Raw genomic sequence first — 25206 nt, 5'->3', positions numbered from 1 at the left:
GTGTCACCTTCCCCACCTATCATCCAGCAGCCTTTCACTGCCCTGAACACCTACAAGACCTAAACCTGCATTCCTAGTGGAAATTTCCTTCCTCCTGAAGGATACCAATGACTTAGTAAGACAAATTTGCTATTTGAAAAGACTGAATATAGAAAATATGAAAAATAGGCTCAAGAAGCAAGCAGAGGCTAAAGGTAAGGGGGAACAGCTGTAGGCAGTTCTTTGCCACAAGTCTGCCCAAACCATTACTGTCATTAAATGGGTAGTGCTGAAAACATCAGCTTAAATGAAGGCAGGGCTTTACAGGTTGATTGCTGGTCCCAAAACCCAACTTCTTTGTGGTTAACTGAGTTTTAAGGATTTCCCCTTGTCTGTATGCTCTAAGAACCTCTTCCACGTGGGAGGGAGGGCTTACAGGTCTCTCTCTTTCTCCACTCTAGTATTAGGCTACCTGTTTTTTAAAAACTTGTAGGAACCTTACTATCCTTGAGACTGGTCTCTGTCAAATTTGACTGAAACTGGCCAGTGGGTTTACAAGTTAGCAGAGGAGGAGGGAAAGAGAAGCAGACTGACTGTGTAAGCCTCATTTCCTCAAGAATCCAGGCTAAAAACAATTATAGCCAGGAGGTTCAATTAAAGAAGGAGACTCATAGACATTTGCTGCACTTCAAACACAAACTGGTTCATGCATACTAATCAGTTAACACAGCTCTCACTGAAGGAACGAGAGTTTTGCAGCAAATTAATATTTATATTGATTTAAAGCAAGAACTGTGGCAGGCTGGAATTTCAATAGCATCAACATGTTCAGCATGAAGCACACAATCACTCTCATATTCCTTCATGCTAGCACTAATTTACTCACATGATAAGATGCTCACAGTGTCTCCACTGCAATATCCACACACCTCCAACTCTATACATGCAAATCCCATGCCTGCATTTTTAGTGATGCTGACACATATGGTATGACCAGTGCTTTGAAGCACAATGTGAGGCCAAATGCATGCAGGGGATAGCCTGCATTTTCATGACAGCCATTATTATCCACCAATATAGGAAAATTACCACTAAGATACTGTTGGAAAAGGAAATATTCTTCTCTTTTGTGTCTGAAATCAACAAAATACATGCATATTTGATTGGACTTGACAGATGTTCATATGTTCACATCTGCAAATGAAGTAAGGTTCAGAGGAACAAGTCTTCTTTGTTGCAAATTTCATGTTTTTTTAAATCCATGTTCTGGTTAATTTCTAGCTTTAAAGTCTTAATAAAGCAGTAGTAACAGTTGGTATTTAATTAAAATTTGCAAAAGGTTGTCCATCTTTTTATTTTTAACAGGCTGAGTTCACTGTCATAACATTCTTAGAGAGGTTTTCTTTTTAGTAGATTTACCTTTCTCATAGGTAGCAAAAAATGAGCCCAGTTACATGGGTCACAACCATTTAAAACCACTGAATTTACATTATCTGCTCGTGGTACTAAGGGCAAATTCTAAATTACTCATTAGTTCATCCCCTTCCTGGTCTCCAAAAGAGTGTTCTTCTGCTACAGAAGACAGGTTTTTCTGAGTCTGGCCTACATCCCAGCTTTTGTCTTAGCCAGGTCATCACTATGGCAAATGCACTGTCCACCTTCTTACCCAAAGCAGTTCACAGCAGAGTTTCCAGTTAGTAAAAGAGCTGACACTGCCTCTCAAGAAGGGCTTCCCTCTGTTACCACAGAGAGGTCAGCAGGAGCACTTGGAGCGCCCTGGGATATCCTGGACTGTTGCATGGTGCCAACAAAGGTGACACACTTCTCTGACAAACCACTGAAAAGCCATCAAGAGTATCCAGGGCATCTCAAATAGAATCAGATGCCCCTGACTGGGCAGCTCAATCAAGCCCAAAGACTCACATCCCATCCCCAGCAAATAAATATATAATAATTTTAAAGTGATGGCCTAATCTAGCAAATGATCCTTGAAATAACCCCCAAACAATGATGATACATCTCCTGATACTCACATGTTTTATCTAGCTTAAAAAGTAGGCTTTTGTTGTGTGTTGTACCCATTGGGGCTGAAGGCTAGGGGCCTGTTTGATAACAGCCAGTAGGGCTTGGTTCAATGTCTGACATGCTGGATTTTATTTTTTGGCTCACTATGAACCAACAGAGAAAGTCCCAGCAGCTCAGCTGGCTTTGATTCACAGCTGGGCAGTTCTTATGGCCCCTGTGTGTCTGCACAGGTGCCACCAGCCTGCTCTGGGTAAGCTCCTCTCCTGACAACATCTAAGACAGCAAACAAACCCATTCAGTCAGAGGCACAGCTTCACTCTGGAATGCTCAGGGCCCAAACTGAATTTCAAATTGGAGTAAATAAGCTGTGTTTTTACAAAGTTTAAAAGTTGCCTGGCCTACTGGACATGCAGGTGAGGTGGCAGCAGCACACCTGGTGGGCTGCTAGTCCAGGCCATCCCTGCTGCTGCCATGACATTGCACACTGTAGATCTCCTCTCACTCAAGCCAAGAAGTCCTGTGAGGAAGCAAGGGCTGAGAGCTTGTAACACCTCAAGAGAAAGGGAAGCTCTGCAGTGCAGTGAGTGCACCAGGTCACCCATCAGTCAGGAGCATGGCACCAGTGGCAGGCTGTGGAGCAGGGGTGAGCCTGCAGGGTGACAGCAGCACACAGGGAGCAGGACACCTCCCCTGGGCCCCTGAGCCAGCATTTACACACCAGGGTTTGCACACAGCTGCTACACCCCTCATATGCAGCATTCCACTGATTCTCTACTTCTTTGTCTTTCCTGCTTGATGATTTGATCTTTCCAAGCATTAGGGCCTTCTGACTCTTGAGGCACTGCTCACATCCCCTTGTAACACAACTCATTAACAAAGCAGAGGAGAAGACAGTTTATTTTCAGCATTAATAATTTCTTCTTTATTGTGGTCAAGCCCTTGCAGGAATCTAATAGTGGGTGGCACACCATGCCCACAGCCACAAGACAAACATCAAGGTCACAGAAAAGGGATACGTCTGCCTTTTGCATTTCAGTTGTGGGACTTATACCTCACAGCAGGCTTTCAGTGATGCTCCAAAATCTCTAAAACCACAACAGTTTTCCTTTTATTGCAATAAGTTTCCAATGAAGTTCATCTCCTCGAGAAAAGGTGCCAGCCCTCATATGAGGAAATAAGTTGGGAGAGGGCACAGCTGTCAAACAGACTTGCAAATAAACTACCCAATTCCTCTTGTATTGATTTTTTAGATTTAAAGTATCTTTCCAATGCTGGGGATGAATTGGACCAATAGGAATATAGGCCTTGTTTCTGCTAGGCTTTTCCATCAGACAAGCACAACCTTGTCTTTTGTATTTTATGATGCAAAGTATAACAGCTTGGGAAGAACAGCTGACGCCCGAGCTGAGGGAAAGCTACATACACAAGGCCAAGGGAAAAAAAAAAAGCACCTGGAAAGAAAGTGGAACCACCTGCCAGAAAAATAAAGGAGTAGGTGGGGAGACCTGGAGAGAGCAAGCCTGTGGGAACAGTGAGTGACCTGAGTTAATAGGGAGCGTGGGGGAGGAGTGGGCAGTGAGCAATTGCTCTTGTGTTCAAAATCCTAGTGATGGGATGAGTCAGAGACTCTGATTGAATTTTGCCTTCACTACACCCACAAACTGGTTATTATAAGGCTTAGGGGAGCATGGATCTGTGCAGCAACAAAATCTACACAGTGAATTGATGGGTATATGAAACACCCTGGAGTGCCTGAAAATCTGAAGAACATCTGGCAAACACCCTGCCCTTTCATACAAGGTTTCCTGTGGCCATAACTAATCTGCCTGGCTGCTCTTCCTTGCCTAATAAGATTTAGACTGATAACCGAGTGGCAGCTGCATCTGATGTGAAGGGGTCTGGCACAGCACCTGGAAATGCTCTTTGCAAGTCTCTTCTGGAAGCAGGAAGCTGCAAGAGTTAGCTCAGCCCAGCAAGACCACTGCCCAGGAACTACAACATGGTCCTTCAGGATAACTACTACCCTTGGTCCTTCAGGATAACACACTTAGTGAACCAGATGACACATTTGTACTACCTCCCTCAGTGACTGTTCTTTAACTGCTTTTGCTTTCAACCATTTCTGCTTCTCGTGCTGATCCTGATCCCCAGGCCAGGTGACCTGCTCAGCCAGCTCTAACACACTGAAACCAGCAGTGGAGACAGCACTGGGAACACCCCTTGCTCTCATCACGGCAGGCTGCTGTGCCACATCTGCTGGTGGGAAGCGCCTGCTCTGACCACCGAGAGCTTTGCTGCTGAGCCACACCACTGGGAAGTGGGGCTGCCTGTGACTGCAGAGGGAAGGCAGGCCTGGGTAACTCAGCACCCAGCTGCATTCTCCTCTGAACGTGGAACTTCAGTTACGACAAGGTGCGCAATTTTAGAATCTGCAGCTCAGCTGGTGACAGGCGATAGCACTGACAGCCAGGATGGCTTTGTGTTCTTGGTGCTGCTGCTGAGAGAGACAAATGAGGAAACAGAACAGGGCCTTGAAGGAGACACACAGCTCTTGTAGCAGGCTATGTAATGAACTTCAACCGGTTCAACTTCTCTGCTCTTCAGAGCCTCGGCCCGAAGGCAGAGGCATGGGCAGCAGGTTAAAACTTGCTCCTCTGAGCTGACTTGATGGCTAGTGGCCCTCTACCACAGAGGCCAGCCCTTGGCTTAGCTCTAGCTCTTCACCAGGCTCCTGCAGGTTAAGCACCACAGGTGGCTGGGATGAACTGTGCCTCCAGACTTTCTTCTGAGATAAATCAAAAAATATTCCTCTCAGCAGAGGGACAAACCCTAGCAAAGAACATGGTGCCCTCTGCAGCGATCAACAGCCTTTAAAAAAAAATAAGAAAAAAAAAATTAAAAAGCTAAACACCATGTAATACAACAGCTAAAGGCTTTTCTCTCTTTACCAATTTACTTCTCTCTGCAGTTTCTCTCTTTACCAATTTAAGTCAAGCTCATGAATTTTTAAGTGCGTCAAGTTCAGCTACTTGGTTTTTAATTTTACCTTCCTTTTAACCCTTCGGAGCCAGAGGAGCTGGCATGGAAACAGCTGCATGAATAGATATGAGGGAGACAAACAGGAAAAAGGAAGTATTAAAGGAACTTGTGCCTGCTGAGGACTACAGGGGAACATAGAGAGTGTTTATCAGAAAACAAACAAGAGCAGGTGATTAAACAAACAAGGAATACTAAGAGTCCCTAAGCTCAGAGATAAAGGAGAGGTCTTCATAAAAAGCTTATCCATGTTTAAACCCCTTTTACCTCAATTCATGCAACATGGTGCTGCCCAAATGTGTAGTTTCAACTAATATTTAATGCAGTTCTTCCCTTTTCTTTGGATGAAGTCAAGCTGCATGGCTGCATGACCATCTGAACAGAGATAAAAATGGGGAGCTAGCTGTGATAGGCCTGGATGTAACCACCTCTTTTTAGCAGCTGCTCACAGTTGCATGGATTGGGTATAAGACAAAAAACAGTCTCAGGAAATAGAATGGCATAATTCCATGCAGCACTTTATTCTGAGTGCAAAAATTGCCATAGCCTGAAAAAGCAGGGCCTTTGGGAATTCTACCTGTCCTGAGAACAGCATTTTCACAAAGCAGATTTAAAACCTTCTCTCAGAAGGCTTCCTTTGAACTCACCAGGGAGAAACATGCCCCTTCCAGAGTGAAGTGAGTGGAAAATAACCAACCCAGCTTCATCCTTAGGACAATTCAGAATCTCTTCTGTCTCCCAGTAGAAGAACTGGGAGCATCCATGGGATGGGGAGGTTTGAAAAGAACAACAGAAGTTGGTTTCCATGCTGTATATAATGAGGTTGTGGAGGAGGTTGCTGTGCAATGAATGCTGAATGTGAGCATGGTTAAATACAGTGGAGCAGGACAAATCCAGTGGAAAGATAGTGACTGTATTAGATACAAGGATACCATGTCTGGTTCTCAATGTCCCTGGGAAGCACATCCCTAGGAGCCAGCAGAGCACTCCAGCAAGCCACTGCATGTTTACACCCCACCTCCAAGACACCCATCTACTGGCCATTACAGGGTCACTGGGCTAAATGGGGCTTTGATGGGTCCCAGGGTGGCCATTGATATTCTGATACTCTGAGGGAGCCCACGGAGTTAATTCAGTCAGAATTAATTCCCCAAGAGTTAATAGTTATCTAAATCTGGCCTTGACTGGCACTTTCTCTTCAAGCCCACACTTTGCAGTAACTCAGGCAAATGAAAGCTTCTGCCAGGTAGTGCTCTCAGACTACCTAGAGATTATTGGACATTTTACAAGAAAAAACAAGAGGTGGGTGAAAAAGGAAGCTGTTCTGCAGGAAGAATGAGACCTGGATTCTGTATCTTCCATCTGAAAAGTTACACCCTGCAAGTTCCACATCCCCAGAGCCCACAACTACTGAAAAGGGCAGCCTATTCCCTTATATCCTACTGAAACTGGGTCACTGTGAAGCAAAGCAGGAAAAATTAATGGGCCCAGGAGGTAAAAGCCACTCTGTCGCCCAAGAGAAATTATTTTGCCCATTTCAGTCATTTTTTCCCACCAGCTGTAGGCACAGTCTTTGAACTCACCTTGTCTTTGAACTCTGTCACACCACATAACCAAGTGATGGACAAAAATTCAGCCAGCTAGGACACTATAAACACTCCTTTAAATGCTTTCTAGTAGAGACAAAACTACCTAATCCCCTTTCCATGCTCATCTATGGTCTGTTCAGAATGCTTCACCTGCCAAATGTAAGCAGGTACCACTTATTTCAAATTGTGAAATGATCCTGAGTCCCTGACATTTGTAAAACATTCAGAGACCCACAAAAGAATTACAGGAAGACAAATGACTACCTAGTGCCTCCCAACTCTGAGCTCACTCTTGTACAAACACACTGCTCACTTCACAAAGCCTTTTTTACCCCCTTTTCTGAATAAAACTGAGGCCATCTTAAGAAGATTATTTTCAGTTCTAGATTTTGCAACATAGTGGATGTTCCAAATATCTTTTTTTTTTTCCCAGCAACCTTTTAACTTGGTAAGCAAGTCTGTGCACAGCTTTCAGTTACTTTTTATTCCGTGGTGCTAAATCAGACCGGAATATGTCTATGGCAGATCAACATATTCTTAAAAGGCTTTCATGAAAATGCAGATGACCAGCTCACAACAGTCTGCTGGCTCAATAAATGGAAGAGTTTGAAGGGCTTAGGCACTAATGAAAATCCGCAAAAGTTATCAGGAGCCCCTAAAGAAGCTTTGCTTCCTTGTTACCACCATAAAGCTTGCAACAACAGTATCTTCAAGATACCCTCTCTGTTACCTCTATTAACTTAGGCAACATATCCTTCTAGTAGCTGACCGGCAGGAAGGCTATAAATCTGAGTCAAGAAATAACGCCAGGACTGAAAATTCAGACTTGCCTGCAAATATAAGAGTTAACTCTAAGCAAAACACATGATTGTATTTTTTTTTCTGCCAAACTTTCCCCTCTTCCCCTTCTTAAACATCACCATTCGTTTTAATGTGGTTTTAAAAAAAATATTCCAATTCAAATACAGCAAAGTATTGCATGTTCTTGTCCTTACACATTATATTATATATTAGTCTTCCTTTGAAAGGACTTTGTTCTTTACTACTACGAGGACAAGAAAGCCTTGAAAACAGATTCACTTTTAGTGTCCACTTTGGAGGGATCTAAATGTGATATATCAAATGTTATACATGCATGTTATTTAATTTTAAATTAAGCTACTTCAACCCAGGGAAAAGTATAAAATCCTAAATGAAGCAGTTTCTGAAATTCAAACTTTTGTGTTACACGGGTCACTTCATTTCACAGACCCTTCCAAGGGCATCCAAAGGGGAGCCTGTAAGGGCCCCAAAAAGGTTTCAGGATGGTTATGGCAGCAGACAAGGCTCTGGCAGTGCTTCCTCAGCCCCCTTTATCCTCCCACCCACCATCAGGGCTCAGGGCCCTGCCAGGAAAGGTCCCCTTCATTCACCTCAAGCACAGTGACCCACATTAGCCCATAGACACTTTCATCCTCACATTAACTCACCAAGGTCACTTGCCCAGTGCAGTTTTGGGTGTGTTTGTGTGGCCACACTGGTGACCCAGTCATGTGGGGCTTCTCCTGGCTGGAGACTCATTGCTGACAGCAACGTTGTGGCCACCTAATGGGCACACATCTGTCCAACTGCAACACCCCCCATGCCCCACACAGGGATGATCCACCTGCACTCTCCTAAAAACCCACAAATGCCCTGTTCAGAACAGAGCAGACTCTGTCCTTCACCAAAGAGGGAGAAACAAATGCTGAGCTGCCTCTCAGAAGCCCATACAGCAGAACCTGGCTTGAAACCAGCAGGTTTCTGGCCTGAGTCTGACCCAGGCTCATTAGTCTTTAGCTATTTCTGTCTAGCCTGGAGCATCTCACAGATGAAGGATATTCAGAGCCCAGACAGTCTTCCACAGTGAGCATTTTGGCTCCTCAAAGCTGTAATCAGTCCAATGGGTTGTTGTTGCAATTTTTGCTGGGTTTAAAGTCGATGCAAGGATAGGTATTGGGAGCCAAAAATGCCTTCAGAGTTAAAAGTAAACAAGGTCCATTAAATTTTGTTGACCTTTTACTTGGTACCACCGGAACTACAAATATACTTCTTTAATACAGGACAATTTGGATTATGATGCAATTATGTTACTCCAGAAGGCCAGCCTAAGGCCACAGCACTGTCACTGGCAGAAGGGATCCAGTGCTCTGCTGGTGCCACATAGCCCTTTTCTCTTCTGCAGCAACTACAGCAACAACTTGTGTTTCCAACCCGGTACACGGCACAGTCACGAGGAGAGCAGTGGGAGCACAAAGGAGGGCATGGTATGACTCGGAGGCAAGTGTCCCTGCCTGGGACTACATCCTTTGGTCCCAAAGCCAGCTTTTGCTAGCTGAGAAAAATCCTAAAACTACGGGAAAGTTTGTGTGAAGGTGCTTCTGGTCCCATAGTCACAGGATAGCTGAAGTTGAAGAGGTCCCCTGGATGTCAACTGCTCTAACCCCCTGCTCAAGCAGGGTCACCTAGAGACACCTGCCCAAGGACTCTATCTTAGACAGTTTTTGAGGATCTTCAAGGATGGAGACTCCACAATCTCTCTGGGTAACCTGTGCCAGTCCTGACAGTGAAAAAGTGCTCCCAGATGTTGAGAGGTAGCTCTTGTGTTTCAGGTTGTGCCTGTTGCCTCCAGCCCTGTCACTGGGCAGCCCTGAGCAGAGTCTGGCTCTGTCCTCTTTGCACCCTCCCTGCAGGAATTTACACACATTGATGGGATCCCCTGAGCCTTCTCCAGGCTGAACAGTGCCAGCTCTATGATACTTTCCTTATGAGAGGGATGCTTCAGTCTCTTCATCATCTTTGTGACCTTCCACTGGACTCTCTCCTGCAGCTTCCTACTGGTGCTCTGGTAGTCTGATCCAGCTGGCAGATGCTGATAGCATGCTCCCTTGTCTGCCCTGGAAATTTGGAGAGAAGATGGCATGCAGGGGAGCATATGTCCCTATCCAGAACAGGGACTCTTTTGATAAAGCAGTGTGAAAAGGAAAGTCTGTCTCAGAGTCCTCTATCTTGTGTTTGACTGACTTCTACGGGAGCAGCTGTAACTACCAGGCACCACCTAAATATAACATAACTCCAGCACAGACTAAAAAAAAAAAAATAAAGAAATTGTCTTTTCTGCGTAGAAAGATGTTTATCCAGAGACTCAGCATAATTCATTTTTACAGCAGGTATACCAAACCAAGACAGTTAAAAGGCTAAGTCTCCAGAGCTCTAGATGCTATGTAAATAAATGCTAAATAATTGCCTGCATTTAAACTATGGTTCAATGTTCAGCAAGGAAAATAGCTCTTGTTTTTCTTAAATTAAATTCTGATTTTATCTATAATTCTAGACTATTCTGCTTGTTCATTTACATGAAAAGTCATCCCACTTGTTAAGTGCCAAAGCATTATTCTGCAGCTGTATGATTAACACCAGTACTTCCAAAAGCTACATACCAAATAGCTTTATGTGACTAACCTAAAGTCCCTCAGCCAGCAATGACCTAACCTAACCAGCAACCTGGTTAGCAGCAACCTGACCTAACCAGGCACACACATTCCTGCGGTGGAAATGTCAATTTACAAGCACTCTTCTGAATAACTGAGATAATGACTGTGAGGACACCAGACAGCACAGCCCAGAGCCCTGCACCCACAATGGTCCCAAACAGCTTCCTGTGCACAGCAGGATAGGGTAACACATGAGAATGCACAACTCCAACTCATGCTCAGAGCCAAGGAGCTGCAGTTGAAGGCACCATCATCCCACTACTGGATTTCCCACAACCTGTAGCAGAGTTGGTGGGAAGAAACCCGTGCCTCCTCCACCTCTGCTGCTTCAGGCCACAATCTGAATTCTTGCTATAATCTCATCTTTCCCCATTAGCAACTTAACCCATTAGACTCAACTAGAAGATGCAAGATGGAAGGCACAGGTGCATGCTCTCTTCTGGATGTGAGAGGGTGATGATGGGCAGTGGGACAGAGCAGCACCACTTCAGTCACCAGAGCTGGGCTGGAGTGGGCTGGCCCTTCAGGACAGATGTCCTCCCACACTAGGTGAAAACACAGCTACTTGCTTTAACTACATTTTTTACAGGGTCTTGGATTTCTCTCCACTGAGCAATGATGCTGGTTGTTAGTAAATTATCCACTGTGATCCCTCAGGATTTCTCTTCACAGTATTATTATTAGCTTAGTCTGTGACTCCAGTTTTTATTTGCAGACAATAACCATCTCTGAACAAAAGTCTCCAGCTCCAATAGCCGGCAACTCCACTGTGTCTGGTACTACCAGGGAGAACAATGCTGTCCTCAGGCATCAAGGACAGGTGCATCACTGCTTTGGCCAGGATGATGCAGCAGCAGCAGCACCTCCTTCACTGCAGAGCCACTGTCCTGCCAGCCCAGGGGTGACCGAGTCCTGCTGCTTATCTCCAGCCTCCCAGCCACAGACCCGAGACTTTACAGCACATAAAAATAGTACATACAAACCCCCTTCCACCTGTTTATTTTTTGTAAAATCAGAGTATTGCCCACTTGCTGCAGACACTAGTCTGCTTGTTTAAAAAAAAATCCCATTGGCAGAGAACCAATACACAAGAACATCTACAAAGAAGCTGTTACAGTTTATCGTGCAGTAATCCACGGATTAAGGTCATTAATAGCCCTCTCTGACATACTGCCATGACTCCAAAGGTGCTCTTCTGGCTTACAGGACAGATATACAGAACATAACACCCTCATAAACATTTCCCCTGAGATGCTGTCTTCTAAATCTTCAGAAGAAAAGAAGAAATGAGGAAAAAATAGAAGGCAGATGCCTAACACAATACCTTGCACTGCATTAAAAAAAAAAAAGTTATAATGGAAATAAACCACCCTGAGTTTTCTTATCTTTCAGACTGATGTTTTCACAGTGAAAGAGTTGTTGGTAACTGAAATTTTGATCCCCCAAGCTAAAAGAGCAAGTCAAGACATTCTCCTGTGCCCAGAAGATAAAGCCATAAGTAAAACTTTCAAAATAAAATCTGAAATTCTCAATTCTACCCTTTAATTATTTATATGAAATAAGCTTTCTCCTTCTGTTGACATGAGAACACAAATATATCATCATGGAAAACACTGTGTACTCCTCAAATCCCAGGGGGTCATTAATCTTCTTCTGTGCAGTACATGAACTGTTTTCACAGAACTTTTTAAAATAGTTTCCTAAAGCATGCCAGTTGTCATTAGGTCTGAAGAAGCTGATGCCCTAACAATGTAATTGCTAAATATCCTCCAAAGAAGAGAATCCTTTTGCTCCTCCTAAACTTACGCTCATATCACACTTTCCATACATGTAATTATCAATGCTATTAATTTACCTGAGTCCCCAACACCAAAAGTAAACAACCCTTGTGTCAAATCTGAACTAATGGATAGACTTTTCTCACTTATGTTGATCCAAATGAAAAAATCAGCACTCTTTCCATATGATTTGTTTCTTTAGGACTCTGGGAATGGCATAGTATTGTGCCACTGTGTATTTTCATTTACCAGGAAACAATTATAATTCATAAAATGTACTCGGGAGAATACAATTGTCCTACCAGCTGCAACCAATTCTGTATCCCACAGTCACATGCAATTTCTGTAAACAACATAGTGACATTTGAAAAAAAGAAAAAAACCTTAGAAAGAAATCTTAAGAGCTTCAGTAAACAAACATTATGATAAACAACATTTGTTTCAATATACATCTCACCAGGAACAAATCACTCATCGTTTCCTATTCTACTTTCACTACGATGCAGTAGCATTTCCACTACACATGCAGTTTCCTTTTCTTACCTTTAAGGAATCAAAGCAGGCGATAACTCTTCCATTTTCAACCTGGCAACTTTTAGGGGGGTGTGCAAATTTGCATTCTTCATCAGAGCGTGAACAAGTTCCCCTCTGAAACTGCCTGCACACTTCTAAAGTCAGCCATTTTGTGTCTCTTACGGGAGCAACATTCAAAGCCATGATGAGGAGCTGGTTTTGAACTTGTAAGTTGCTGTCAGGTGAATGATGCCAAAGAAATTTCCAAAACTAATGACAAAGGAAAAGTGGGGGAGGGGAGGGGGGGAGGGGGGAGGAAGTCAGAAAAAAATAACTTCAATTCTAATGGAAAATCAAGTTAAAAAAAACAAACAGTGGGGGACGATTACCGACGTCCAACGCACAGAAAGCAGAGCAGGCAGAGAAAGTTTATCAGCAAGCAGTCACTCATCAATCATTAAGTCCCGCTTGTAGACTCTTGGCTGGGAAAACACATGCTCAGTCGCATTTCTGTCTGTAAAACACGTGGGTTTGTTGATTGTAATCACGGATGCACTGGTTTTAAGCCAAGGTCCATCAATGCAACGGCGCTCCTTGATAGAATAGCAGTCCTCTGACGGTTGCTTGCCGGTATTGATTACACGAGAAAAGCAATGCAGTCATTTGTTCATGTCCCAGGAATAACAATAATAATAATAATAATCCTTTTCCTGCTTTCAGTTTCCCATCAACTAATTGGCAAACGGAGACAGCTGAGGTATCTTCTGCCAGGTGTAAGGTGAAGGCAATGTCTGGCTGGCAAAGATGGGATTTTGAGAACACGGGTGCAGCAGTCCTCGCTCGTAAAAGTGACTTGGCAAAGGCACTTTTTAAGTCACTGACCTGACAAAACAAATACAGCATCAGTTCACGTGCAACTCATTCAAATCAACATTATGAAACCTACAGTCCCTTTTTATCAGATATTATAAACATACAGCCAAAGTTCACTCTTTAAAAAAAAAAAAAAAAGACCTCCTTTGTGAAGTTACACGTGATAAGGGAATAACCAGTTGAAACACGTACTGCAGTAATATTCCAGGCAGCAATCCAAAAGTTGGGAATGATTTAAATAGATGAATGTGGCAGACACAATAATTAGGCACACTAGTTGTGAAACAATTCAATCAAATGTGCTTAGTCTCCAAAACTGTATACAAGAACCCTTTTCCATTAATTTATCACTTGGCCCTTTAGACTGTGTTACTACATTATAAATTGTTACTCATTGCTTGCTCTTCCTTAGAAACCAGGATAGTAGTATTCTGCTCGGATTTTCTGTATCTCCCTCTATTTCTCAACAAAAAAGAAAACAAAAAATATCATTCCAAAATTATAGGAAATAAAACCCCTCCAAATGCAGACAATATAGTTAGTTTTCCCATTAACCCAGATGCTGTTCCATAAGGGCTTCATGAAAGGGCTTAACCACCGAGTCACCGTGCTCAAATAAGTCCTTTCTAATATGAAGCAGTTTTTATCTAAATATTCTTTTGATTTAATTAGCCTTTGCAAATACATCCTTCAGCATCAAAACATCAGATTCCAATATGGCACTTAAACTGTTTTGAGACTATAAAATACCTGGGATATTTTACAGAAAAACAGATTTGAAAATCAAAGGGTTAGATATTACAAAAATATTTAACCACTAACTATGTTTTATACACAGACAGTGAAATCATGAATATGATGTTTCCTTCCATTTAGCTTCAAAAGAACACAACTTTTACTTTGTAAATAGTAAACAGCCGGAAACAGTTGATGGATTATTTTTGTGAAAAAAGAAAAGGGGAAAGACTGGAATGAGTAAGATTTTAAAATATGTCAATAAAAATAGTTCTAAAAACACTGTCAGCTTTTCCATGTCAGAACAATTACCATCCTGTGCTTGCATTCACTGGCCTTAACTGAAGTCAGTATTGTTAGTTAAGAAAGAATTACTCACACCCAGTTTCAGGATCAGACCCCAGTTCTGACTTCTAGGTCTTCACGTCAAAAGGCTTTTCTTCTACTTAGCAATGCTACCAAAAGGGGTTTTACTATGTGACCAATACTTCCACCAAAAGTTCCTACTGCTAGCATGAACAAAGGCAATGCAATGCTAATTGCTCAAAAATTCAGTATATCAAATCCAAAGTGCAATAAGATGGGTCTGGATGACACTTAGCTTTACTTGGTCATGAAGAACAACAAGGTGCAAGAGAATCAGTACATTTTGAAATAATTCTATGCAATTATAGTACAGCACATAAATTACAAACTCCTCAAATTAAATATTCCATCAATGTTGTCTGACAGCATCAATGAAGAATGAGATTAAGCTAAAAGCATACAAAGAGGTGAGAAAATACTCATAACTGATGAAAAAGAAAGAGAGGAGGAAATACAAGAAGAGCCTCTCCACAAGGGCTTGTTGAGCTGATAGCTTGTTGGGCTGATGATTTATCTGGCTAAATGTAAAAGAGGAAATACTCTCCCCAGAGCCACACATTCCAATTCAGAAATGTCAGTAACGGTTTTCAGTAATAGACGTAGGAGACAGACGGAAATTTTGGGAAAAGGGTAAATGTTATGCTGCACACTGCTGAAAGTCACAAGTAGTAATACTCTGCAGGGCTGCACACCATAAAATTGACAAAGCTGTTTCTCAAGTACTAGGTGTTAAGACTGAAAAAACCCAGACACAGCACGTGGCAGCAAAGCAAACAGCACACAGTAGAGAAATGGCAGTAACCATGGTTTTTAAAAAAGAAGTGAACAGCAGAATCACATACAATTTGTGAGACTACGGCAAGAATTCACACCAAAAAGCATTTGGGGTTGGAGGGTAGGAGAGTGAAACACAGTATCATCTTATTTCTTACCCTCATGCTACATGAAGGTTTTCTAAAGAAAGAGAAGCACGAAAAGTTTGTCTCAAAAATCCACGTCTTGTCCAACATAACAACACCACGTGATTTCTCAAGAGTCATCAAGTGCCTCAAGAGTTTCTACTGGTAAAAACTCAGGAGAGAGAACTGAGTCCTTTCTGAAGGAGGCCATGCCTTCAGCAGGAAGCAAGTTCAAACACGGTGAAGATAAAGTAATTTGGAGTGCTTCATCCCTACCACTTACATGACCTGTGTGTTCACAACCACATGCTAGGCAGCTGTCATACCTCCTCTGCCCATCACCTGCACCAGGAGGATGAAGGAAGAGATGCCACCTTAAAAACCTGAACATGAGGGACACAAAACGAGGAGGAGGAAGAGAAAAGACAAAGCAGAGAATCAAAATTATTCTTCTTGGAGAAGTCAAGAAAAGTAGAATTCAACACATGAGGAAAGTGCTCAAGAGAAGGAAAAACATGGGAGAGGAATGTAGGAAAAGGAAATGGCTTGTTGTGAAACTGAAAGGAAAGGAAAAACTTCATAGGAAATGGAAGAAAGATGGAGAATGATTGTGGACACTGGAAGAGAGAGGGACAAGAGGAAATTTTAGAAGGAAAGAAGAAGAGACTGTGGTTACAGGGAAAAAACTCCAGCAGTGTGAGTAAACAGGGAAGTAAATAAGGGAAATGAATGGAATTTATATAAGAAAATATAGCAACAATAACAATAATAATCCTCAATAAAATGCCTGCCAGGTAACATGCCATTATTAGCATCATGTTAACCCCGACCTTGCGTGTTGAAAAACTCACCCATCTGGAGAAAACCAGTGGGTTTTGCAAAGGCAAACTCTGCTCCTCTTCCCACTATTTCTAATTGTGTCCCAACATTTCAGCCAAAGTTAGCTGTCCTGACAAAACCAATGGTACCTCACTGGCAGAAAGCCCTCAGCACCAAGTGTCCCTTATCCTGGCAGAAGATTTTGTTTGCTTGATGTTTTTGTTTAGTTGTTTTGTTATTATCATTAATGATCCCAATTCAAGACAACACTCCCCACTATAGCTAAACAAACTATCAAACAAACAACTGAGCCACAAAATATTCTTACTGAAGATGAAGGAAGTTCTCAGTATAAGAACAAATTCTTTTTGTCTTTTTACAACTATTATTGGTTTTTTTCACTCTCTCACACAGTTGAATCAATGGAATTGATCAAGAATGCACACTTACAAATGCAGTTTTTTGTAGGTTAAGTGAAATGAAATTCATGGACATGTATTTGTAAAGGTTATTTAGCTTTGGATCCCTTTTTGGATAAGCATCACTTCCCTTTCACAGAAAGCTAGCAAGGCATAGGAGTAGAAGGTCTTTGTCATGGTTAAGAAAAAAACATCCTTTTAATTAGTAAACAGGACAAAGCACACAGACACTAGAAGCCCAGAGAAAAAGTTCTCAAAGAAACACGGGGCAGGCAGCCTCATCTTTGGGAATAGCAAGTGAATACAAAGCCCTGCCCTATTACAAACCAGTTGGATCTTTCAGCTGGAAAATAGGAGCTCTTGCTATCTACAAAATATGAGGTGCTTTGGTGCAGTAGTTTTACTTATCAGCCAGATTACGTGGCAATGGATTATGCAGTATCTGTCTAATGGTGAAGCTGACACTTCTGGACAGGATATACCCAGGCTTCAGTAGGTAACATGTAGTAATGAGCACTCCCATCCTCAACAGTCATCTCTGCAGCTGATGACACTCAGTAAAGGAGCACAGTCTTCTACATGGTCTCACCACAGATATCTAGAGGAACCACTAAGTCCATTCAGAAGGTGTTAAAACAGTTTTACACTTTTTGAGGTTTAAACACTCTGTATTATTCATCGCATTAAAATCTTTGGTAAGAGATGTCAACGCTGTGGCTCAATTTGTTGCTCCTACTGTCAAAATTTATCAACATGATCCATATATTTCTTCAATAAATACAGCAGAAACTCAGGAATTAAAAAGTTAGAAAACCCTCAGTTGTACTTAAAGGGGACTGTGCAGTTTGAAGTACATCAGCTCTTCTTTCCCAGACAGAAGAGATGTACTAAATATACTTAGCCAAGTACAAGTTTGGTAATTTGTATTATTATACAAGTCTGATAATTTGTAAACAATGCTCTGTTTTAAAGACAAGGAAACAAAAAAACAAAACCAAAACACTCCCCATAGACTCCCCAAAACACTTCCCATAGACTCACTATGCTGTGAAAGCAAGGTGAGCCTTCTCTAGGTCACTAGCAGGGAGAAACATGTTGACTTACAGACTGCTGCTCAAATTCAGTTAATTACATGACCTCAGGTGGGAAAAAACTCACCTTCAGGACCTATCTACAGCCACCACAAATTACCTGCTGGATACTCCCAATGCTAACACAATGTATTGAGAACTTAGTTTTCAAACCCAGCATATATATACTGCCTCTCTTCAGAGACAAACTGTTTTCTCAGCCAAATATGAGATTTTTTTTCAGGAAGACCAAGGTCAACTCTCTAGCCCCAGGGAAATGATACTGTACAATTTTAAGCCTTTGGCCCAAAGCAGGTTGCTTCTACAACTTTTATCCATTTACACATAAACAAAAACTCATGTTGCTTTCTCCCAGAAAATCATGTTCATAGTCCCAAATTTCAGAAACTTTCTAACAAAGAAACAATAACAATGACCCTGCAGGAGACACCAGGCCCAAAGACTTTCATGCTGAAATTTTAAGGTCTGGCTGGAAGCTGGAAGCAGCAGAAAACAGGGTCTCAAGCCTTAGACAGGGTTAACCATAAGCATCACTAACTTCACATCCCACAGCACGAACCAGCAGTGTCTTGACCACATACTACTTTATCTCAGATGATGTTCTTTAACTCTCATGATGTTCTTTTTTGTTGAGGAAATAAACTGACCTCTAAGAAAAAAAAAAAACAGTTTAGCCACTTTTTCAGCGTGGATTTACTAGTTTTGAATCAGTGATTTTACCTGGGTCAGATGATGTGGGACAAAACATAACCATCTCCAGATGCCTCAGAACATCTGAAAACACAGATTAACCAATGTGCCTCACTCCACAGATGCATCTTCAGACTACTGACATGAACTGTGTTACTTCAAAAAGCTGTTGCTTCTTCAGCAGTTGATCTATTTGCAAAGGAAACTGGCTTTGCATTTCACTATGTTTACAGACAAAACCAGTGGAAAGATTCCCTGCAAAAGTTTAACACATAGGAACGCTTCTGTAACCAGATCAAGTTACATATCCTGAACATTCACAATGGAAATACAGATATTTGAAGACTGACAGGTACTGAACTCTCACCCTTATTCCAGGAAAAGGCATTCAAATCCCACTAAGTCATGCTTCTTGCTGCAGCTGCATAGTGGACTCCACTTTCAAATCATTCAGGACACAGACATACATTTAGAAGACACTTTAATCCAAAAGACATTGGAACTTCACTTCCATTTTTCAACTAAACCTCACACATGCTCTTAAATGTCCTTTTCCCCCCATTGTTTGTGCTTTAAATAGCATTCAAAGCCTCCAAACAGAAGACAAGCTGCCCACTAAAGGAGAGCCTCAACCCCACAAGCTCACTCCACTGTCGCTTTAAATGCCAGCTACTTGCCATTTCCTCGACTCCCCTGTGAAGTTCTCTCTTGAGTTCCCCCAAACTCCCTGCTGAGGAAAGCAGGACTGCAGCTTAATCCCAGGCTGGATCCATTCTGATCTGCCTCATCAGGTGCAGAGTAACAGCAGCAGCACAATGCTCCCTGCCTTGCACGTGCCAGCTCAACAGAGACATGGCCACCTGCTCACATCCCACTCCAATGGAGCAGGGAGCAGAGCAGGCAGGACAGGGCACCCCACCTGCAGCAGGTCTGGCTCCTCTTTGCTACAGTGCTGTATCCCACAGGACATGCTCCCTGTCCCTGGAAAGCAAGGCTGGCTCTCAGGCACCACTCGCTAATTTAAGCCTATTCCCCACTAGGCAATACAAACAGAATCCTACATCAAAAGATGCCAACATGAATTAATTTAAAAATAAAGTAATTTTACAGCCAAAATAATGTGACAGTCAGCATGCTTGTTAATCACATTTGAATAAACTACATCTTAAAGAAAGAACATGCAGGAGATTCTCCTGTGGTGGATAGGCTTTTCTCATCCCATCAGCTTTCCAAACTAGGGAAACAGCACCAGAAGTGATGCATCAGTACAGAGGTACCATTCATCAGTGAGTACTATGCCAGCTTTGTGTTCTTCTCTTCAAACCAATGTCTAATATTCATATTTTTTTACATGTACCCCTTATACTAGATATCTAGTAAGGGGTACTAAGGCTGGACAACACACAGTAGAGTTTAGCAGTGTCTGCATAGTTACATAAAAAGACAGCATTAAAACCAGAATCAGGCTTTTGCCTCTCCTCTGTGGAGTCACAAAAAATAACAATCCCTAAATTCAAGAAACAAGAGAAAACAGGACAGGCTTCCATGAAACATCATCCATTCTTTGATGGCAAATATGAATGGGAAATCTTTCTGTCACCATAACATTTTTAAGAACAGCCATTCAACTACAGTATAGCATGTATAAATTCTTCTATAAATTTCAAACAAACTTTGAAACATTTCTTTAATCACTTTCAGGCATTTTTTTCCACTTTAAGATGTTAAGCAGCTCCCATGTAACACTGAGGAAACCAGTATTGCTCAAATGAGGAAGAAGCCAGAGCTGCCATATCAGGGAAGCAGTCCACTTATTTGATCAGGTGGCTGGTAGCCAAAAATACTAAAATTCTAATCCTGGGTCTTGTATTAATTCAACATGAAGCAGCTCAAGTCAGAAGTGCCAGGACTTACAAAAAAGACACTATTTATTTTATTTGCTTGACTTGGAGATCAACTATTGCAACATCTCTTTGCCTGTTATACAACCAGCAATGAACACTCGTGAACTGTAATTCAGATGAACACTTTACACAGCGTAGAGACGATCATAACTATTTTAGTTAAGCTGACTGAAGTCCAGACTAGAAAACACCAGTCTGCTTTATTTAAACTGAACATGACCTTCAAATCAGTTTTGTTAAATGAGCCATATTTTCCTTGTCACAATCACTAATGTGCCAGGTTCAGGCTTTTCAGTATGTCCCTCACTATTTACAGCATGGCAATGAGCTTCTTGTTAAAACCTGCCGCTTCCCTTTGAAGCTGGTTTTACAATATAATAACACTAATGTCCTTTGTCCCTGGGGAAGTAGGTGAGGAGGAAGGTGTACCACTGACTGTGAAACAACCCATACAGCCTGGGACCTTCTCAGCAACCCACTGTACTACTTTGCTAATGGACCATGAAATATTTCTGCTGAACTTTAGGTCAGTGGATGACTATGGCCCACAAGAGTATTTTCGAAAACCAAAGTGCTTCAAAGTCATGCTGGAAAGACTAATGCTTATTATGCTTCAGTTAAAATGCAATTGCAGAAAAGAGTTTTCTCCTTCTAGCAAACTACTTTTGTTTTTATTCTATTCCTCCTCTCTTGGTTTGTACCGTCTCGCAGTTTTTAACCTAAACACTTTCTAAGTCCAAATTAACCTGATTTTATCCTCTATGTGTATGAATTTCATACACAAAACTCTGTTCCCACCTTGACAAGAGGGCAAAAGCAATTTCTGTTTCTGTGCCTCGGCAAGCAGAGTTAATCATCCCCGGCAGCAATGACGTTACCACTTGGCCTCTTGTGAACACAAATGTTTTGCTTTTGGCAGAGTGAAACATGTAATAGCTATTAATCAAACCCAATTCCCCAGTAAAGGGTACCCCAGTGCATTAGGAGCTTCCACTCACACTCAGCTGAAGATATGCATTGTATTTATGTTTTTTAGGACTGTAAAATATTTATAGAAAAGTGTGCTTATGTACTGTGAAATGTTTACAGACTGGCATGGAGGGAACGTGTGATCAAATGACTGTTCTCACCTGCCAAAGGACCGATAACATGCTGTTACACAGGAGCACAATCTAAAAGAGCTCAGGCTGTTGAAAATTTTCTATTTTCTCTAGTCCAGTTTTGCTCTAAGCCAAGAAGGCAGGAAGGTATTTGTTTATGTGACAAACAGCATCCCTTTGCATTGAAAGACAAGGATAAGTCTGAATACACCAAGGACTGTATGTAAATTAATGACATGTTGAATTCACAAGCTGCACATGTTTTAAGATGGCCAACAGCAGTATTAATAATATACCCCAGCAAATTACCCAGCTCTGGGAAGTTGCATGGCACATCCAAACCAAGCTCCTAAGGCGAGGGCAGCAAGAACACTACCTAATGCTATTAACTCTGACTGCCTCTCAAGTGCTTAACCCATTCTGCTGAACAGATTTCCTACACTATATTCAAGCAGCATCACTGTTCTGAGATAAAATACCTGCATTTATGTGCCATTTCCTCCACCTTTCATCTGATTACAGAACAACAATACACAAAAGGATGACCCTAGCAGATGAGCCAAAGAGTCCATCTTGCCCAAAATGTAGCCTGCAACTATGACTTATACTAGATGTCTTCAGAAAAGTGCAGAACCAGGGCAGGCAGGGCATAACAATTTCCATGAATTTTCTCCCAACAACCTGTAACTGATGCCTTTCTATTTAATAGGTCTCACTGAATTTTACTTCCACGGATTTCCTCAATCCCTTTTTCAAATGCTGCTCTGTCAGAAATGTCCTTTATAATGTGCATGAAAAGCAGGATACCAAGAAGAAGCCTGACTGCTCTCACAATTGTTGACAAAAGCACAGACTCTCAGGAGAGGAGCACGGATATGAAAGGAAACACTTCAGGACTTTGGAGATTCACAAAGATTTGAAAACCACATTTGGAGCTGGAGAGTAAGATGACTGATTACAAAAGACTTCAAAAAACTCTGTGTTGTTTCACCCATACTCCTGAAGGTGTTAAACTAAAAGCTCCAGAAAAAGTGGGGCTGGGAGAAAAATACTTTTAAAATCTACCAGAAGAGGAAGAATCACCAAGCTGCATCACTTAGGAACACTTCCAGAAGCAGGGATCTTTCTCAGCAACCCAAGGGAGAAGGAAGAAAACCTGAGAGCCTGTCTAAAGGAGCCTAAGCAAGGCACTCTTGCATTCTACCAGACCCAAAGCATTTCACAAGCATCTCAAACATATTTTGGAAGAAGCAACTTATCACAATGGCAAAGTGCTTCTGGCAGGGAAAACTAAAACCTCAGTAGTGTCTTTAGTACTCAGAGGGTTGCCCAAGCAAGCCTCCACCAGAGTCCATTTTATGACAAGGATTCAATTCCCCTTTTGCTCCATTAGTAGTGTGCACATAATACAAAACACCAGTTTTATTTACTTCCAAAACTAAAGAAATCCTCATGAAGCAGAACATATTCAAGTGCTTTACTGCTTAAATATCTCACAGGACATACTGCAAAGCCTGATTAGGTGCCTTTGCCAGAGTATTTAGAACTTACAGCAGTTAGATGGAACAGCAACCTAACTTTCAAGTCACCTACAGAATAGCAAATTAACAATCTTCAAAGATGATTTTTTAAAAGATATTTTTAAATAGTGTTTTTATACTAACATTCCAACATCAGCTGAAATCTCCCACTAAAAGCCATTTTTTCAAAGACCCATCCCAGTTAAGAAAAAAAACAGAAATGGGGAGTTTAGCATGGCCTTGAAAAGAAAAATAGTTAGTATTTAACAGGTTGGTCTCTATTGGTCTCTTCTGTGGGTAGGTTTCCTTTTTGTGTTGTAAACAGAGTTGGCTACATGCCTGATTATCTTTGGGTCTTCAAGGTGAATAAAGAAGATATTTAATCATGTTCCATGTAAAGATGAGAGTAAAAAACTTCATTTTCAAAATTCATGCATTTGTCCACAAGAAAAAAACAAACAACAAAAAACCCTAAACAAAACCAACACATACAACTTCAAAGGCTACCTGTGTTGTATTTGACAATACACAATGCAAGCTCTTTCTTTCTGGAATAAAATAAATTTGCATTTAGTGAACCACTATTTAGTTGTCAAAGAGCTACCACAACTTCAGAAAGAGAATACTTTTCCTCTAAAACTTTTTTTGGAACTGGTGGCAGAAAAGAGGAGATGAGCTTTTCTCATATGACTTGCAACTTCTGGTGAATGTCTGTTTTCCTGGAAGTCTGGAATACTTCTATTTATTTAGTCCTGAGGCAAATAATGAAGTTACAACTGGAAGGAGTGCACAATAACCATCTGCAGACATTGCCTACCAAGTAAACATTTTTTTTTTTTCCCTTGAGCTCCAGGATGACGAATTTTGGGTTTGGTGTGCAGTACTGCTGCTACTGACCTTCCTTTTTGCTTGAGCACCAATTAAGAAGCACTGACCCAATAAAAATGGGTCATATTGATCTGTTGTTTTGATTTGTGTAACATGTCTCCCTCAGTCCAAAAAGCTCGCCACCCGCTGCCACTTGAAGAAAGTTACTTTTCACCTCAGAGTAACTTCTTTTCTTTCTTTTTTTTTTTTTAATTTACAACTAACAGGAGATAAAGTACTTAAACACAGAAATGATACACAGAAATCAACTCAGAAAGTTTATTGGCCTACACTGGATGAGTTATTACTCATTTTTCTACCATGTGTATACTTCATTTGTCTGTAACACTAAGAGGAGATAAACTACATTCAGGTTTCTGTAAGGGAAAAAAAAAATCCCAAACCACAACAGAAAACTCCAGCCAGTATCTTTCAAAAGCAACTTGAATAGATAGAGTCTTGGTTTTAATTTTTCTTCGCTTACAAAGGGACTGGATTTAGGCAGCCATACGGGTTAGGCAGTGATAGCCTATATCTCAGAGCCAGGCATATCCCCACCTTAAATCAAGAATTTTCTCGATATACAAATTACAGCTTCTATTTTAACTCAGCTATTTATTGTGAAGAGAGCAGTAGGAAAAAAAAAATTGAAAAATCAAGTGCTTTCATGCTTTGACACAAAGAATTGCAATGTTTTGCAGTGAAAACTGAACACATTCCCTATAAATGGTTTGACAGAGCCCTCTTCCAGACCTTTTTCTACTATCTCTGCTTACCAGTAACTGCAGAGTTTTCTCTGTCCTGCTGGCAATGGCAGAACAGGTAAACACAGCCTGGCATTTTTGAAAGACAATGCCAAAATTTCTCTGTTCCAAAGTGAATAAATAGCAAAAAAGAAAAAATAAATTTGATTTGGTCAAATAAATAACATCATCAACACCACTCAGAGATTAAAAAAAACCTTATATAAACATGAGAAGTGTGCTGTTTCTGTTATGCTTTCTATTTCTATTCCAGAAACAAGTTTTTTCTTGTAAAACAATGTATTTCTACATTTCTATTCCAGAAACAAGTTTTCAAAAATGACTCAAATGTGTTTTGTGCCACATTTTAGTGTAATATTTGCTTAGCTTGTAAATAAGAGATTTTAGAACTTCTAACCTTCAGCCTGCACATGCTCTGGTCCAGGACACCTGGTAAGAATTTCTTCCATTTCATACAGCATTTCCAGGATAAAACAGGTGAGACATAAAATCAAACCAGACCAGAAAATAAAACTCAAACCAAAAAAAAAAAAAAGAAGAACGTCACTCTCAGTCAGTTATGCCCTCTAGTAATCCTCTACAACTTTATGGCATGCAAAGTTTGCACTACCAATATTTGGCTTTCACAGAGATAACCACTTTATAACAATGCATGGGTTCTAGAAATCCTGAAAACCTACTTGAATGGCTCTTCTCCACATTTATCCTTCTGCCCTCCACCTGAAAG

General features: G+C 41.3%; 1 protein-coding gene across 8 annotated transcripts in view; it reads right to left on the bottom strand.

Annotated features, from left to right (window-relative positions):
• Positions 1-25206, bottom strand: part of MBNL2 (muscleblind like splicing regulator 2) — a 106100-nt gene that overhangs the window by 55523 nt on the left and 25371 nt on the right. For 6 of the 8 annotated variants that reach the window (XM_050969954.1, XM_050970017.1, XM_050970050.1 and 3 more), the window contains exon 2: positions 12463-13314. The exons of 1 other annotated variant lie outside the window; for it this stretch is intronic. In XM_050969954.1, the coding sequence (XP_050825911.1) occupies positions 12463-12636 (174 nt within the window). In that variant the 5' untranslated portion in view covers positions 12637-13314. Of the gene's footprint in view, positions 1-12462; positions 13315-25206 lie in introns of those variants that run through there. One more of the 8 variants, XM_050970177.1, reaches the window with a different exon arrangement.

Source organism: Serinus canaria, chromosome 1, assembly GCF_022539315.1.
Source record: "Serinus canaria isolate serCan28SL12 chromosome 1, serCan2020, whole genome shotgun sequence".
In the NCBI taxonomy this organism is placed as follows: Eukaryota; Metazoa; Chordata; class Aves; order Passeriformes; family Fringillidae; genus Serinus; species Serinus canaria.
Note: the sequence above shows the minus strand (reverse complement) of the source record. Positions and strands in the feature narration are given on the sequence as shown.